The sequence below is a fragment of the Diceros bicornis genome, chromosome 28 (assembly GCF_020826845.1).
Source record: "Diceros bicornis minor isolate mBicDic1 chromosome 28, mDicBic1.mat.cur, whole genome shotgun sequence".
Classification (NCBI taxonomy): domain Eukaryota; kingdom Metazoa; phylum Chordata; class Mammalia; order Perissodactyla; family Rhinocerotidae; genus Diceros; species Diceros bicornis.
This window is the reverse complement of record NC_080767.1, coordinates 35,315,019-35,329,564: the sequence shown is the minus strand read 5'-3', so window position 1 is coordinate 35,329,564 and position 14,546 is coordinate 35,315,019. Positions and strand designations below refer to the sequence as shown.

General features: G+C 52.9%; 1 protein-coding gene across 14 annotated transcripts in view; it reads right to left on the bottom strand.

The window, feature by feature from the left end:
• RALGPS1 (Ral GEF with PH domain and SH3 binding motif 1) overlaps positions 1 to 14,546 on the bottom strand; it is a 286,272-nt gene that overhangs the window by 2,603 nt on the left and 269,123 nt on the right. For 8 of the 14 annotated variants that reach the window (XM_058524068.1, XM_058524069.1, XM_058524070.1 and 5 more), the window contains 5 exons: positions 9,479 to 9,562; positions 7,899 to 8,004; positions 5,981 to 6,073; positions 5,746 to 5,851; positions 7 to 3,910 (listed from right to left, as the gene is read on the bottom strand). In XM_058524068.1, the coding sequence (XP_058380051.1) occupies positions 3,768 to 3,910; positions 5,746 to 5,851; positions 5,981 to 6,073; positions 7,899 to 8,004; positions 9,479 to 9,562 (532 nt within the window). In that variant the 3' untranslated portion in view covers positions 7 to 3,767. Of the gene's footprint in view, positions 1 to 6; positions 3,911 to 5,745; positions 5,852 to 5,980; positions 6,074 to 7,898; positions 8,005 to 9,478; positions 9,563 to 14,546 lie in introns of those variants that run through there. The other 6 variants (XM_058524073.1, XM_058524079.1, XM_058524074.1 and 3 more) reach the window with 3 other exon arrangements.

Here is a 14,546-nt window from a genome sequence, read left to right as displayed (position 1 = left end):
CTAGAAGAGAAAGCTCAGCCTCTTGTCAAAGTTCCAACCTCTCAGAAAGGGGCAAGGGCTGGTCCCTAAGGGAAGGGACCAGGCCGTGCCCAGTTGGTCTGTGAATGAGCAGGTCAGGTGGGGAGAGGACACAGCAATAATAACAACCATCATTTGTTAAGTGACCGCTGTGCGCCAGACACTGCTCTGAATACTCCATATGCACTGTGACTTCAAAGCGTCAAAACAACCCCATGAGGAAGGTACTGGAAGGATTCCCATTATAAAGATGAGGAAACTGAGGCTTAGAGAGGAGAAGTACACAGCAAGTAAGTGGCAGGGCTAAGACACCAGAGCCCATGCCCTCAACCGCTATCCTTGGATCAAAATAAAACTGCACTTGGAGTGGAGAGGAGACAAATCCTGCAGGAATGGGCATATGCCTCCAGAAGGAAAACCAGCGGGAGAGGGGTGGGTGGTTAGGGCAGGCAGGAATTGGCAAGTGGAAGCACAAGGAGAAGGAGGAAGTTTGCAGATATTGGGAACCCTGAGACCTTCCCAAAGCTGTGTCCCCAGGACAAGATCCCAGTTTCCTCTACTGGGGGCACCACTAGCTCAAGTTCAGGGTCTTCCCCTCCCCCCCACAAGCTGCTAACATGCCCCCAGCCCCAGGCCTCCTCCCCCAGCACTGCCGTGGGGTTCCAGGAGATTTGATGAGAAGCAATTTCATCAAAAACAAATCCAAATTGGTATCAATTTGGTCAAAGTGATGAACTGGAAAAAAATGCATCCCCTTGCACCAGGAGACAGTTATAAGAATGGTCACAGCAGCATTGTTCAAGATAGCAAAAAGCAGGAAATCATTTTTGGAATGACTGACAGAAGAAGTGATAAAAAAAATCAGTACAAATAAATGAATGACAGCTACACACACTGACACAGATGAATCTTAGGAACACGCTGTAGGAAAAAAGCAAGTCACAGAAGAAAATGTACAGTTATGGTTCTATTTATAAAAAAAAAAGTTTTAAAAAATGTACCCCAGACAATACATTAAGGAAGGGATGGAGAAGGACGGAATTGGGAAGAGGCCCTGGGGCAGGGAGCAGTTCCGAGGCCCTGGGTGGTCCTGCCGTTAGGCTGGGCGGTGGGCACCGGGTGTTTGTTTTATTGCTGTGGTTTACACCTTACACATATGTTATAAATAAGGTTTAAGTGTATTCAGTGTTAGTACAAACAATTTTAAGAGATGCAGTTCCACAAAAAAGGAAACTAATTAGCCACTGAGGTTTCCCAGGAGAGCAGATGCACTTCCATAAAACCCTTCATTGCGCCCTCCTGGCACACCATTGCATGGACGAACTGTGCTTTATTGAAATAACCCTCTGCTGTGGAATATTTGGTTGTTGCCAACTTTTTATGATTATATACAGCACAGAGTGGGAGTATGTGGTTGAAATTAAATTAAAGATAAAAGGGGAAAAAAGTAGAAGAAATAAAAGATCCCCCTCCCCTAGGTCTAAAAATTGGACACACACTTACAAGTTGCCCAACCTTGCCATGGCACACCACACTTGCCATACCTGAAATCCCATCCATTCGTCCTTCCGACCAAACACCTGCTCTGCCAAATGAGTTTGACCCAGTTCCCGGCTACCTGCCGTGGGGCTGCTGCCACCCTCGGGCTGCTGCCCCAGAGAGGGACAACAGGCTCTTGCTCGGGGCAACCATCGCCACTCCCAGCTGGGGCCACCACAGTGCCAAGGGGCAGACACCAAGGCCCCCTTTCTCTCCTCTCCTCCGCTATCCTGGCGGCCCACCTCAGGGCTGTCAGTCCCCGTCAGACCTGGAGCCACCCCAGCCTCCTGCTCACAGGTCATGGGGCCACCTGTGTGTGGCAGGTGAGCCCCAGTGCTCTGTGCTCTGCGAGTGGCTAATGAGGGGCTCCACACACGCACGGTGGGACCAGTTCAGAGAAGGTCAGGACGCTCTTCCTCTCTTAATGTGACTGAGGCAGCACCAGCCTTTTTCAAGCCTCAATACCGTGTTCACTTTGCATCACCTTAGGGTGACTGTTGACCAAATCCCCCGGTCTTCCCATCGTGAAGGGCAATTACATTTGTTTAATATGAAAAATATATGTAAGCACTCTAGAAACCACAGGATTATAGGTTCTCATACATCATTTTAGAAATTTCATATGCACAAACACATATAACAAATATGCATATGTACTTTAATACAAATGAGATCGTATTTAGACATGTTTTCACACTCTGCCTTTTTACTTATATCTTGGAGCTCCTCCTAGGTGACCACACACAGATCTGCCTCAGTCTTTCTCATTGCTCTCAGGTGTTGCACGATAGGGACTTGCTAAGGGTCACCGAGGTTTCCAGGTTTTTTTTTTCTATCAAGGACAATGCTGCAATGAACATTGCTAACCACACACCCTTGTGTGCACATGTGAGCACAGCTCTCAGATGAATTCTTAGCAGGCGGAGAGGTGAGGTGAGGGACTCAAATGCAATTTATTTTGAGCTTCCCTGTGGTGCCTCAAGTTTATCCCCGTATCAGTCTTGTCCTACTGTTTTAGTTTGTTGAAGACTTTCTGCTAATTCTACTTCCTAGCTTCTTGTTATCTATAATTTGATCAGCTTGTCATATATGTCCTCATCTACGTTACAGATGAAAATCCTGAATAGGACCAAACAGAGCACAGAAACATGGACCCAAATGCCTGGTGTGAACTTGCCTTTGCTGAGGTCCCCGCAGACCTTGGAGCTGCTGCCTGCCAGCTGCTACCCACCCTTCCTCCTCGGAGCCACCCCCACCTATGCCAAGGCCTGGTGTTCACGCCCCAGACCGAGGAGAGGGACCCAGCTCCCCAGCTCCCTCGTCTGGCTGATCCCTGGGGAACAGAGACAGGAGGCTTCAGGACAGGAGCACCAATCCTGGCACCAGCAGCCCAAATGCTGCCCCTGTCTGGTGCTGAGGGCCGGGCAGTCATTCCTCTCACCAGCCTGGACAGCCGAGGCTGTGCTGCCAGGCCTTTAGCTCAACTGCAGGAGGCTGAGCAAGCTGGGGCTCCCCGGGACGTGCGGGGAGGGAGAGCAGGTACAGACTTCGGGATCAGGCAGACCTGCATCAGATCTCACTAACGGTGGGACCTTAAACAAGCGTCTGCCACTTTCTGAGCCTCAGTGTCCTCAGTGTAAAATAGAGACAGTAAGAGAACCTTCATCACAGGGATATTGGGATGAGTCAGGCAATTCCTGTGTGTAAAGCATTTCACATAATGCCTGGTCCTGGACGGGGTGGGCGTGGTGGGGACAGGGCCGAGCCGCGAGCCAGGCCCAGCAGACCAGAGGTCCTGCTGACTCAAACATGCTGAGAGGCCAAGAGCCCCACTCATCAGCAGCCATGGTGGGCTCTCAATAAATTAGCCATTATTATTATTGCTCAGGGTTGGGGGGCAGGGGGACCCTTTAGTCAGTTTGGAGTATTCCCATGAATCAACTTTTGGGGGGATGATCCAAATAGATGCTATAGCCTTACCCTTGGGGCAATATCGCACCTGCCACCTAACTGTCCTCGTTGGATGTTTCTATGGCGTCTCTTTTAATGGGAAAGACACAGGGACCAGACTCAGGGTTCTGGTCTGAAGTTCTAAGCTGAGCAGGGGGTGCCCTGTCTCATGGGAAAAGGCTGATCAAACAAGGAGGCCTGAGCCTAGCTGACAGGCTCTGAGGGAGGGGGGAGCCCTGTTTTGTACGGACCCTTAGTCCTCAGGAAAGGAGAGGGATTTCAGGTGACAAGCAGTGTTTTGGTGACTTTACCTGAGGCCTGTTGCTTTTACATGCGTCATCCAAATGCTTGTGCCACAGTATTGCATGAAACCGGGAGCCAGTCTGGAACTTGTAAACATTGCCTGACGGGTAGAAAAACCACTGGTTAAGAAGAAGCTCCCATGGGAGGGTCTGCCTGTTACTGCAGCATGAAGATAAACGGGAACATGGGTAACTACACGAAGAAAGGTCGGGGCAGCCCAAAGCAACCTTGGGGCTTGCAGAGGAGGAGCCCCCTGTGCTCCCAGGCTGTCTCTTTGGACCAGGGCTCTGAACCATTTTTTGAACCATGGTGCCTTTGGCTCTGGCGAAGCCTGTGGACTCTTCTCAGAATAATGTTTTCAAATGCATAAAATAAAATACAAAGGAAATCGATAATACTGAAATACAGTTATCAAACTACTAAAAAACAAATGAGTGATGTCATTCTACACGTGCTTTTTATTACTGCACTAATAACAAGATCTAGGGGCAGGTCTGATACTGTACTGTAATTTCCAAGAGATGAGCATGAATGATATTCTGAGATATCTGCAACAATACGTGATACGAACATATCTGCGGCGTCTCTCGGAGATAAAATTACAGATATTGCGAGCATTCTAGTATTTTAATACTCATAATTAAAGGAGTTAGAGTTCACGGAAAACAAAGACATAATTTTTTCCCCACCCAAGTTCATAGACCATTGAATTCTATCCACAGACCCTGGTCACCCACTGTGTCACATTTCCCTCTGCCTGGGGACAGTGCTTTCCTCTAGACTAAGGCCCAAGAGTGGCCTGTGGTCCCCATGGCCATAAAGTCTTTAAGTCAAGCTTGTGTAGGCATGCCCTTTTCTTCCTAAAGAAACCACCTCGAATCTGGGCCCATAGCCTCAAGGAAGAAACTCAAATGGTGACCAGACTGAGGACACATCATGACGTGTGTGGCTGTCCGTGGGTTCAGTCACTCAGACGCAGAGGAGAGAACGTGGCTCCTCTCCTCTCCATTCCCTGGGCTCCTCGAGGCTCCTGTTTCTTCACTTCCCAGCAAACAACATTAGAGCCCTGACACTCAAGGTGCGGTCTCTCGACCAGCAACAGTATCTGTTACCCAGGAGCTTGTTAAAAATGCAGAATCTTGGTCTCCACTCCAGATGTATTGAATTCAAAGCTGAATATTAACAAGATCCGCAGGTGATTTGTAAATACATGAACCCTGAACTAGAATGTTCCTGTGAAGGTGTGAAGATGCTTAGAGACTTGACAGCCCCACTGAGTTTGCCTGGCTAGAACCCAAGACCCAGGCAACTGGGCAGTTTTGTCATGCGACATGGGCTACCAAGGAGACTAGCATGGCCTATTCTGAATGTCAATGCAGACAGGGCTCCTGGTCAAGATGGCACTCAGAACTTCTTCTTCCCAGTACGGTCTTGGGGGAAAGACCGAACCAGGAGGAACTGGCAGACGACTGGGCAAGTTAAAGTTGGAGTTTTTGTACAACGGTTCTTCTCTGATTGGGCCTTGGACCAGGACACTGCCAGAGTCTCAGGGCACAGATAATGTTAGGGGCATCCCTGAAATCTCCCAAGACTCCGAGACCCCTCAGCCACATGGTCTCTGCCTCATCCCTCATTAGGTTATTCATTCCCAGACCCTGAGGCTGCAGCTGCAGGGCTGATGGGCCACAGTAGCTGTAGGTGAGGCCACAGAAAGAACTCCTGCAGCCACGTTCCGTGCACACCTCTCGGTGGACACACCAACCAGGATCTAAGCAGCTTTTCTGGATCAGTGAGGGGGCCCTGTGAACATCAGAACCTAAAGCAAAGGGAAAGCAGCAGCCTCAGAAGTTCCTACTCTTTCAAAATGCACGTTTAGCAGAAGAGGAAATGGAGTTGAGAGAAACCGCAGCCCGCAGCTCCCAGCCTGCTGCCTACCTTTGTCGGGGTTATTCAGCTGGAAGATATCCGGATGCTCGGGGTCGTCAGGCAGCTGCACCATCCAGCCCACGATGGAGACCTTTTTCCCCGGTGTGGATTTATACTGGAGAAGAACAGCAGCACAGCTGGGAGGCCCGTGCCCTCCAGGCCCCACCGCCTTCCCCACCCCCACGCACTCCCCTGCCGTCCACACCAGACGAAGTCTCAGCACCCACTCCTTTCAGGGGCTTACATGTTTTCGGTCTGTGCCCCGCAAGGACTTGGCTCCGTAGTACAGGAGGGTGGATCCTGAGAGTATGACCCAGTACCTGGTCCACGAGGACAGCTACAGAGGAAGGGGAGGCAAAGTGACAACGCTGCATGTGGTGGGGGTGCCTGGTTACAGACCCAGCCGCGAGGATGGAAGGGTGCCCCCTGCTTCTGATCAGTGCCAGTACAGACTTCATCCCCTCCCCAGCCTCCACCTCCCTTCTCAGTGCCCCCTCCACCCAGGACTGAGTGGAGGGACACTCTTCCAACAGTGCCTCTGAGCTCGTCAGCCCCAGCCCTACCGCCCCTCTCCGCTCCTGTGCTCAGAGAACCTTTCCTTTGTCCACCTTGTCCAGGGCAGTGCCAAGGCCCAACTGCTATGTGTTTAGGTGACCTGGACCCAAGAATGTTCTGGGAAGAAACATTTTTAAAACATGGACATGCTAAACCACAGCCTAGAAGAACCATAATGTCTGCTGTGGGGTGCTCTGGCTGAGATTGAATGGCAAGGCTTTTGAAGCGTTCATGGCTAGAAGTGGGAACACCCGACAGGGCCAAGCTGCAGGCATGGTTTCAGTTTCTCCGGGCGTGAAGGCTGGCATTCCCTGTTCGGGGGCTCTGCTCCTAGGTTTGGGGAAAATCACTTCAGTGGGCCTTTTGGTTCTGCAGGAAGGAAGAGGGCTGAGCGCACAGGAGCAGACTGCTCTGCATCACAAGCTACAAGGCCCCCTCTCTGCACTGGGTGGGGCTGCGTCGCCAGGTGTGGTGAAAGCTGCGGCTTTCAGACCTTTCTGACGACACCCATAGGTGTGTACGACACACATGCAACTGTATGTGGAACTGGAAGAAGCTTCAGGAAACAATACCTACCTTTACTGTGTGGAAGGAACTCCGACATTTTCCAGTCTATCCTATTCTACTCAAAAATACGGGTCACGACCCACTGAATTGATTTCACTCCTCTCTATTGGCCAACCAGCATTTGAGAAAACCCTACTTTTAGGATACTGTCTCACTCTGGCCTCAGACTCACTGGGGCCTGGACTCTGGATGCAGGAGAGAGGCAGGCAGGTCTGTACAACAGGCCAGATATAGGGACCCATGTCACAGGATGCTTTGGGACACTCTGGGCCCAAGGGACAGAGTGTGGCCCAGGGCTGCAGTGAAGACTTTTCTCCTCACCCACAAACCACCTGGCACCTGGGCTAGGGTGCTGGCATCTTCATGGTGGGCGTTAGTTGGAGGGGCATCTCCAAGTGGCTCTGTGGGCAGTGGATGGGGCAGGGCGGGGCCAGCACAGGAGAGGAAGGGCAGAGCAGACAAGCAGATGCTGCCCAGAGACGCAGCTCACAGGCGGGTTTGCGGGCAGCTTGCCAAGGATGCTCCGTGGAAATCACAGAGCCTTGGCAAGGGGCTGAGGCCCTGCCATGGGTGGGGGTCGTGGAGCCAGTGACATCTGGGGCCAGCACAGGTGACCCGGGGACTAGTGGTGGAGTCTGAACGTCCTCTGGATTCCTTGTCCCTGTCCTTCCCACCACTCGTTTCATGAGGCTCCCGGGGAGAGAGGGGGAATCTGCATCCGGGAATACCACACAGGCTGACCATCTCAGGGGTGGTATCCACCCTAACTCCCAGGGTCTCCAGGCTTCCACTTGCCCTCAGGATAATCGCACAACCCCTGTTTACCGCATGCTCACTGTGTGCACTGCTGCACACGTCCCACTCTTGCCAAGTCCTCTAGGACACAGGCACTATTTTATCCCAATCACAGATGTGGAAACTGAGGCCCTTGCCCACCCAGTGGCACAGCCAGGGCTGGAACTCTGGTTGGCTGGTCTCTGGAGCCCAGGCCCCTCACTGCTGCCTGTGCTGCCTCTGGACGGAAGTGTGTCTGCACTTACCGCGGGCTTCCGTCCTTCCTTGAGCAGAGTCTTCCTTCTCAGAGGCCCCTCCATGGTGGGCACTGCTGCTGAGTTCCCCAGCGTACAGATGCATGGGCCAGTGGGGCTGAGGGGAGACCACCAGTCAGCCACTGCCCTGGAGGAGCTGAGGTCAGGCACCCTCTCACTCTCTGGGGCCCACGAGTCCCCCACTGCCAAGTCCACGATGCTGTCACAGGGCAGAGGACTCAATAGCGCTGGGGCAAGGCCAGGGAGGGGAGGGCCCGAGGCCACAGAGAGCATGAAGCATGGTGGCCCTGGGCTCACCCACAGCTGAGAACTTTCACCTCCGTCGTCTTTCTGAGCAACGCAAAGCTCTAGGCTTGGTGACCAAGTTCCCTGTAACTCAGGACCCTGGCAGCACCCCTACCCTATCCTGACCTCTGCGGTGGCTTCCTCCTGGCCGCTCCCCTGGGGTCCCACCTGTGGGCTTCCTCTCCACCTGGGGAGCTTGGGGCCCGGGCAGCCCCTTCTTCTTGTGTTGGCAGGAGCCTTGGAGGAGCAGCGAGGAAGTGGGAGAGGTGGGGTGGAGTGAGAAGGGGGACAGGGTCCCACACACTGCCACGCCCTGCACCTCAGGGCTCCTCCCTCACCGTCTGCCATGGGGATTCAGGCGCCACCTACAGGTGAAGATGTCCCAGTGCAGCACCAGCCCAGCCCTCTCCCAAGCTTCAGCCCTGCTCGCAGGAGCTTCGGCTCACTGGAGCTCGTGCGCACTGGACAGGCACCTCCCTCAACCTGGGGGCGCCTGTCCCTCAAGAAGGTCTTTCTCCACATCCCCGTGAACAGCACCGCATCCTCCTGGCTGCTTGAGCCAGAACCCTGGGAGTTTTCTTCTCTTACCCCTCTACCCCTGCAACTTAATCAATCCCAAGGATGCATTGATCCTATGTCCTAAATACACCTGAGTGTCCATTGCAGCCATCCCGTTCCCCGCACCTTAGGCCAGAACTTGATCTTCCTTTGAACAACTGCCTGATGCTCTCCCCTGGCCTTCCTGCATCCACTCTTGCCTTCCTCAAGTGCGCTCTCCACACCGCAGCCAGGATGACCTGAGCATGCCACCGTCCTCCCCCCAGCCCCCATCGCCTTTGAGACTACCATCCCTACCCCTGGCTGAATATGGCTCCCTCCCACCTCTCCAGCTTCACCTCGCGCCCTTCTCCCCCGTCTCATTTCCTGCAACACTGCCTTGCCTTCACTCAAGGAATCATCTGCTCTTCCTGCCTCAGGGCCCTGCGGGCTGTCCCTGCGGCTGGGGCACTCCTATGACCTGTATGGCTTCCCTCCCTCGATTTGGTTAGTTCCTATCACTCTTCCAGCCTTTTCTCCAGGGAAGCCTTCCCTGCTCTCCCCTCCCAGGGCATGCCCATGGGCGCCTGTGACTTTCTGTTCCATTTCTGTCTCTCCTATAGCAGCAGCCTCACGGACTGAGGCAGAGGCTGTGTCTGCCTCGTCTGCAACCTCTAGCACAGTGCTTGGCATCCAACAAGCACCCTATAGCCATTTGTTGAATGACTGAACACACGACCAAAGAATACCTGTAGACGCAGCTCCGGGTCCTGGGAGAATTCCGAACTGGAACCCGCCAGTTGGGCCCCAGCGTGGCATAGAGGCGCCCCCTGCTTCAGAGGAAAAGGTTGAGGTTTAGCAACAGCCTGGAAAGGCCAAAGACTCTGAAGGAGGCAGGAGCATCTCAGACTGTGTGGTCACTCGCTCAGGAAGCCCCAACCCCAGCCCTTCCGCCAGCCTCCTCGGTCACGCTACAAGCACATCTGGGGCACAGCTGGAGCTGCCAGCTCAGTGAACACAACACCCCCAAAGCCTCCATCTAGGCAAGCCCCCAAGTTTCTGGGTAATTATTTCCTTAACTTTTTAATTAAATGTTTACCCTTCTTCCAGTGTGAAGGGGATGACTAAAATCCAGGCACACCCACTTACCCCAATGTAAGGTTGAGATATTTAACAGAAAATGCTGTACAGCCCAAATATTCCATGGTAAATCCAATTAAAAGTGCACACATAGACACAGAATTGTGGGCAGTCTTGCACGTCGGGCCCAGGGGGGCATATGCAGCATTATCATTCATGAGGGCAGAACTGAATGCCTCTGTTTGCTTTGTCCTTTCCAGCGGACAGTCTCCTCTGTTGGCCCCAGCCGATGCCCTGCAAATCTGCTCTGCAACCCACTGCAGCGTCCAAGAGTTGGTGCTCCAGGATCTCTCCATGGGCTGCCCACCTGGCTTCTCTCTCACTTGCAGTTCCCCCAGCAATGAGCCTTTCCAGGGTAAGGTGCAGCTTCCAGGGTAAGCAGGAAGCTTAACCTATTTGGGGGAAGCTTCCATCTTTCTCTCTCTTCTCTTCATCCTTTCTTCTCTTAGCAGAATGACTTCCTGTGTCCACTTGGTGCTCAACCTTCTCTCCACTTGTGCAGTATGGTCTATCCCTGGGCTATACCTAACCTTGCCCATTGGCCAAACAATGATGTAACCCAATTTATAAAGTCACACAAGGTCCAGACTTCCTTTTCAAATATTCTCTCTGTTCTCCACTGCTAGTCGTAGGTTGCTGCATAGTGCCCTATGGCACCGGACACCTGTAGGTGGTGTGCGGGTCCTCATTCATTGCAGCAGGGCATCATACCACAATTGAGCTCAGGTTCCTCTGCGAGGGGGCTGCCTGACCTTCCATCCTCCACTCAAGAAGGAACTGTTCTTTTTTTTTTTTTTTTTTTAAAGATTTTATTTATTTTTTTCCCCCCAAAGCCCCAGTAGATAGTTGTATGTCATAGCTGCACATCCTTCTAGTTGCTGTACGTGGGACGCGGCCTCAGCCTGGCCGGAGAAGCGGTGCGCCGGTGCGTGCCCGGGATCCGAACCCGGGCCGCCAGCAGCGGAGCACGCGCACTTAACCGCTAAGCCACGGGGCCAGCCCAAGAAGGAACTGTTCTTGATGGCCGTCTTAGGTCTGTTGTCCAGGGGTTCAAGTTCAGGTCTGGCGGGAGTCTGATGGCAATCTAGGTCATCTAGGTCAACTGCTCTGGGACCCCACCCCTTTCGCCCATCAGTTACTCTTCTTTACGTGATAAAGAGCCACAGCATGTGCTTGGTCCCCCAAGTCATCAAATGTGACAGATCTTGGACCTTTCCCCACCACACCCCCATGACAGATGATGGTCACAGGCTGACCCTACCCCTACCCCCACATGAGCTGTGACACAGACAAGGCCCTGGCACACTCAACTCCCAGCCCACAGGCCAGATTGCCCCCTCCCTCTTCCATTCAGCAAGAGGCTTGCAATGCAGTGAGTGAACATCACGATCTACAGATGACGATGGATCTGCTCTAATTTATGAGACGCTTCACCATTACTGGCAACCCTTGTTGAGCACCTTACACCACGACACGTCACAATCCTGTGCCTAGGCAGGCTGCTCCCAGGGCTCGCTAACAGACTGCCTCCAGGGTTGCTCTCCTCCCCAGCCACAACTGGGGATTTCTTATGAGTCGGGGCAGGAGCTGACAGTGAACTTTTCTGGGGTGACCTCCCTTGTGCCCAGAAGACGTCTCCTCATTTGGTCTGGATTCCTGCTCTGAGCCGCCGCCTGTCTGTAGCTGGAGTTGGAGCCTCCCTTCCCAGAGCTGGATCCTCTGGCCCCTTCTCCACCTTTCTTCTCATGAGTCTTGTCCCCTGGTATCCCAGGAAAACGTGTGACGATAGTGGACTGTCCACAATTACCAGCAGATCCACAGACAGGGCAATGCGGTCTGTGCTGCCACCTTCTCTCCATCATTCTCTCCCCCTTTCGAGACAGTCCACGGCTGTAGACTTAACAGATGTTTGGCAGGACTGATGTTTGTTGATAGAGAGCTTTAAATCAGCATCTTCCAACCAGTCTAGCGTTTTCAGCAGTCTTGCCTCACGTTCTTCCCAAAGGAGTGAGGTAATCCCAAGTGCATGGGCTCTGGGGGCGTGCAGGGACACCAGGGTCACTGGGGCCGCTCACAGAAGAGTCACTAGTGAGTGAGTGCTCATATGTGCCAGGCCTTTGCACTCCTTATCTCACTGGAGCTTTAAGCACCATTATCCTCCCGAGAATGGGGAAACTGAGGCTCAGTGATGTGAAGACACTTGACCGAGGCACTATCCTAGGAAGCCAGGATTTCAACCCAGGTCTGTCTGACTCTATAGCCCAAGCTCCTCCCCACTCCCTGAGGAGAGGCTGAGGAGTCACATGTGGCAGAGTCTGCCCTTGGGACTGGGTCCACGTTTGGGGCCAGCACTGTGTGGGCGGCTTCCTGGCATTCTGTTCTCAGAGGCACCACAGTTGTCGGTTTCTGCTGCTACTCACACTGAAGCAGCCTTGTCAGTGTCTGTGAGACTAGATGGCCACAAAATTCTTAGGCCTGGCTCTCCTGGGGTGGGGCTACCTCCCAGGTCCCTAGTCCCTTCGCTTCCTGATGGAGTATTGTCCTGGCAGTTTTGCCTGCCTGGCACTTAAGAGCAGCTGCCATTTATCAGCTGCTGACTATGAGACAACTAAGTGTTTTTGCACGCCATTCCTCCCAACTCTGTGAGGGGCACTGTCCTCACTCTGTCTCAGATGAGGAAACTGAGGCTCAAGGAGGTGAAGCCACTTGTCCCACCCCACTGGCCTGTCATTAGGGAGACACAAGTGCCCACAAAGGGAGGCTGGCTTTCTCATGTGAGTAGAGGGCCCATGTCAGTCAAGCTGCTCCAGGTGGGGAAAGTCAGAGCCCGCTCTCCCTGGAGCCTGGGGGAGTGACCCTGGCCTTGAAGGACAGTGCAATGGTGACTTTTCCCCTAGGCCAGCTCTTAGGGGAACAGAGTCAGGGTTGTGGTGGCCAGGCCTCCCTCCCAAGGTGAGCTCTGCAGGGCTGGAGGAGGGTTGTGACAGGTGGGGCGGCTCCGGCTGGGCCCAGGCAGGCTAGCATCAGCACAGAGGAGCCAGGATCTTCAGCCACTAGAACAGGACAATCTGATCACTTCCCTGATTTGAGATGTGTTATTTGAATGTTCAGGGCCAGAACATGCAAAATAAACAGGCAGTGGTACCTGGTGGACTCCAGAAATCATGGGATTCCTCCGACTGACATGGGAGCTCCCACTCCAGAACCACAGACACATTTCCTAGCATCTTGCTGGGAACATGTGGCTGAACAGAATATATCCCAGGAAGGCCATTTTACTGTCCCTCCCAGCGATGGATCTTGGAAGGTGGCAGGAAGGAGGGCTGCAGCAGGCAATCCTTCTCATGGGAAGTCTGGTCAGGGGAAGATGTAGGCTGGCAACCAAGAATACCTCAGTCCCAAAGAGTGTGCAAGGTGGTGGTGATGATGGGGGCGGGGGGAGGAGGAAGATGGGATGATGAGGATGATGGGATGATGATGGGGATGATGGGATGATGGGGATGATGAGGATGATGGGATGATGGAGATGATAGGATGATGATGATGAAGGGGATAATGGGCGCTTGGCAATGTGCTAAGCAGTATTTGTTCATTACCTTGTTTAATCATACAACACTGTGAGGCAGGCACTATTCTTATCCCCACCTTATAGATAAGAAATCTGAGGCTTGGAGAGGTGGAGTAACTTGCCCAAGGTCACAACACTAGAAAGAGGAAGAGTGGGTGGTGCTGTTGAGGTACAAACAGGCAGGTGCTGCTTAGGCCAATAGCACCATGAGAATTCAGACTACCCAAGGCAGGTCTGAAAGGCATCTTCCCCTCAATAGTTTTCTAAGTACACACATTAGGTGATAGGTATCTTGGGAGTTAAATTCCATAAAGCCCTGAGTCCTTGTTGCTGGACTAGGAGGTTGGGGAGCAGGGAGAAGTATTGGATAATAACTACATTGAGGCCTCAGTAACCTTGTCTTCGCAGAAGTAGGGACCCCCCACCCCCCACTTCTTCCGTCTCAAGTGCACAGAGCCCCTGGTAGGAGTGTGCCTGTGGAAGGGTCCAGGTGATGCTCTTCATCAACAGTGTCCACCTGCACCAGCAAATCCTTGATGGGGAGCCAGGGCTTGGTCTTGGCCACTTCCTGATGATTCACCCTCATTTGCAGGCAGGAAGCTGCCACCCTGAGTTCTGCTGGGCCCTGGGAAATCCCTTCCAGCAGTACTTGTTAAAGGACTTTTACTTCCTGTGATTCACTCATTCTTCTCTGGGCAACGTGCCTGATCCCTGAGTGGTCCCTAGGAGCCATATTTGTACTGCATATTTAGCTGAGTGGACAGAACAACACCTGATCCAAGCCAGGTCAATCAGATTTTCTATCCTGGCAATTAGGAACCAGATTTGAGAGACTCAAAGTCAGGCTCTGTGGGCTGGGTGAAGCTACACACATAAACTTGGGAGCTGTGAGGTGTCCATCTTCCCCTCTGTGGGCTGAGAAGTCTAGAAATCTGGTCTGCAGGGAGAGAGGGGAGTATGGCAGATATACATAGAGAAGGATGGACACAAGACAGAAGGAGAGTCCTACCCACTTTCTAGGACCTGACTCAGAGGGGTTGTAAGTATTGGACAGAGAGGCTGTGAGCAGAGATTTCTCAGCTACCTGTGAAGCTGCCACGGGTAGTGGG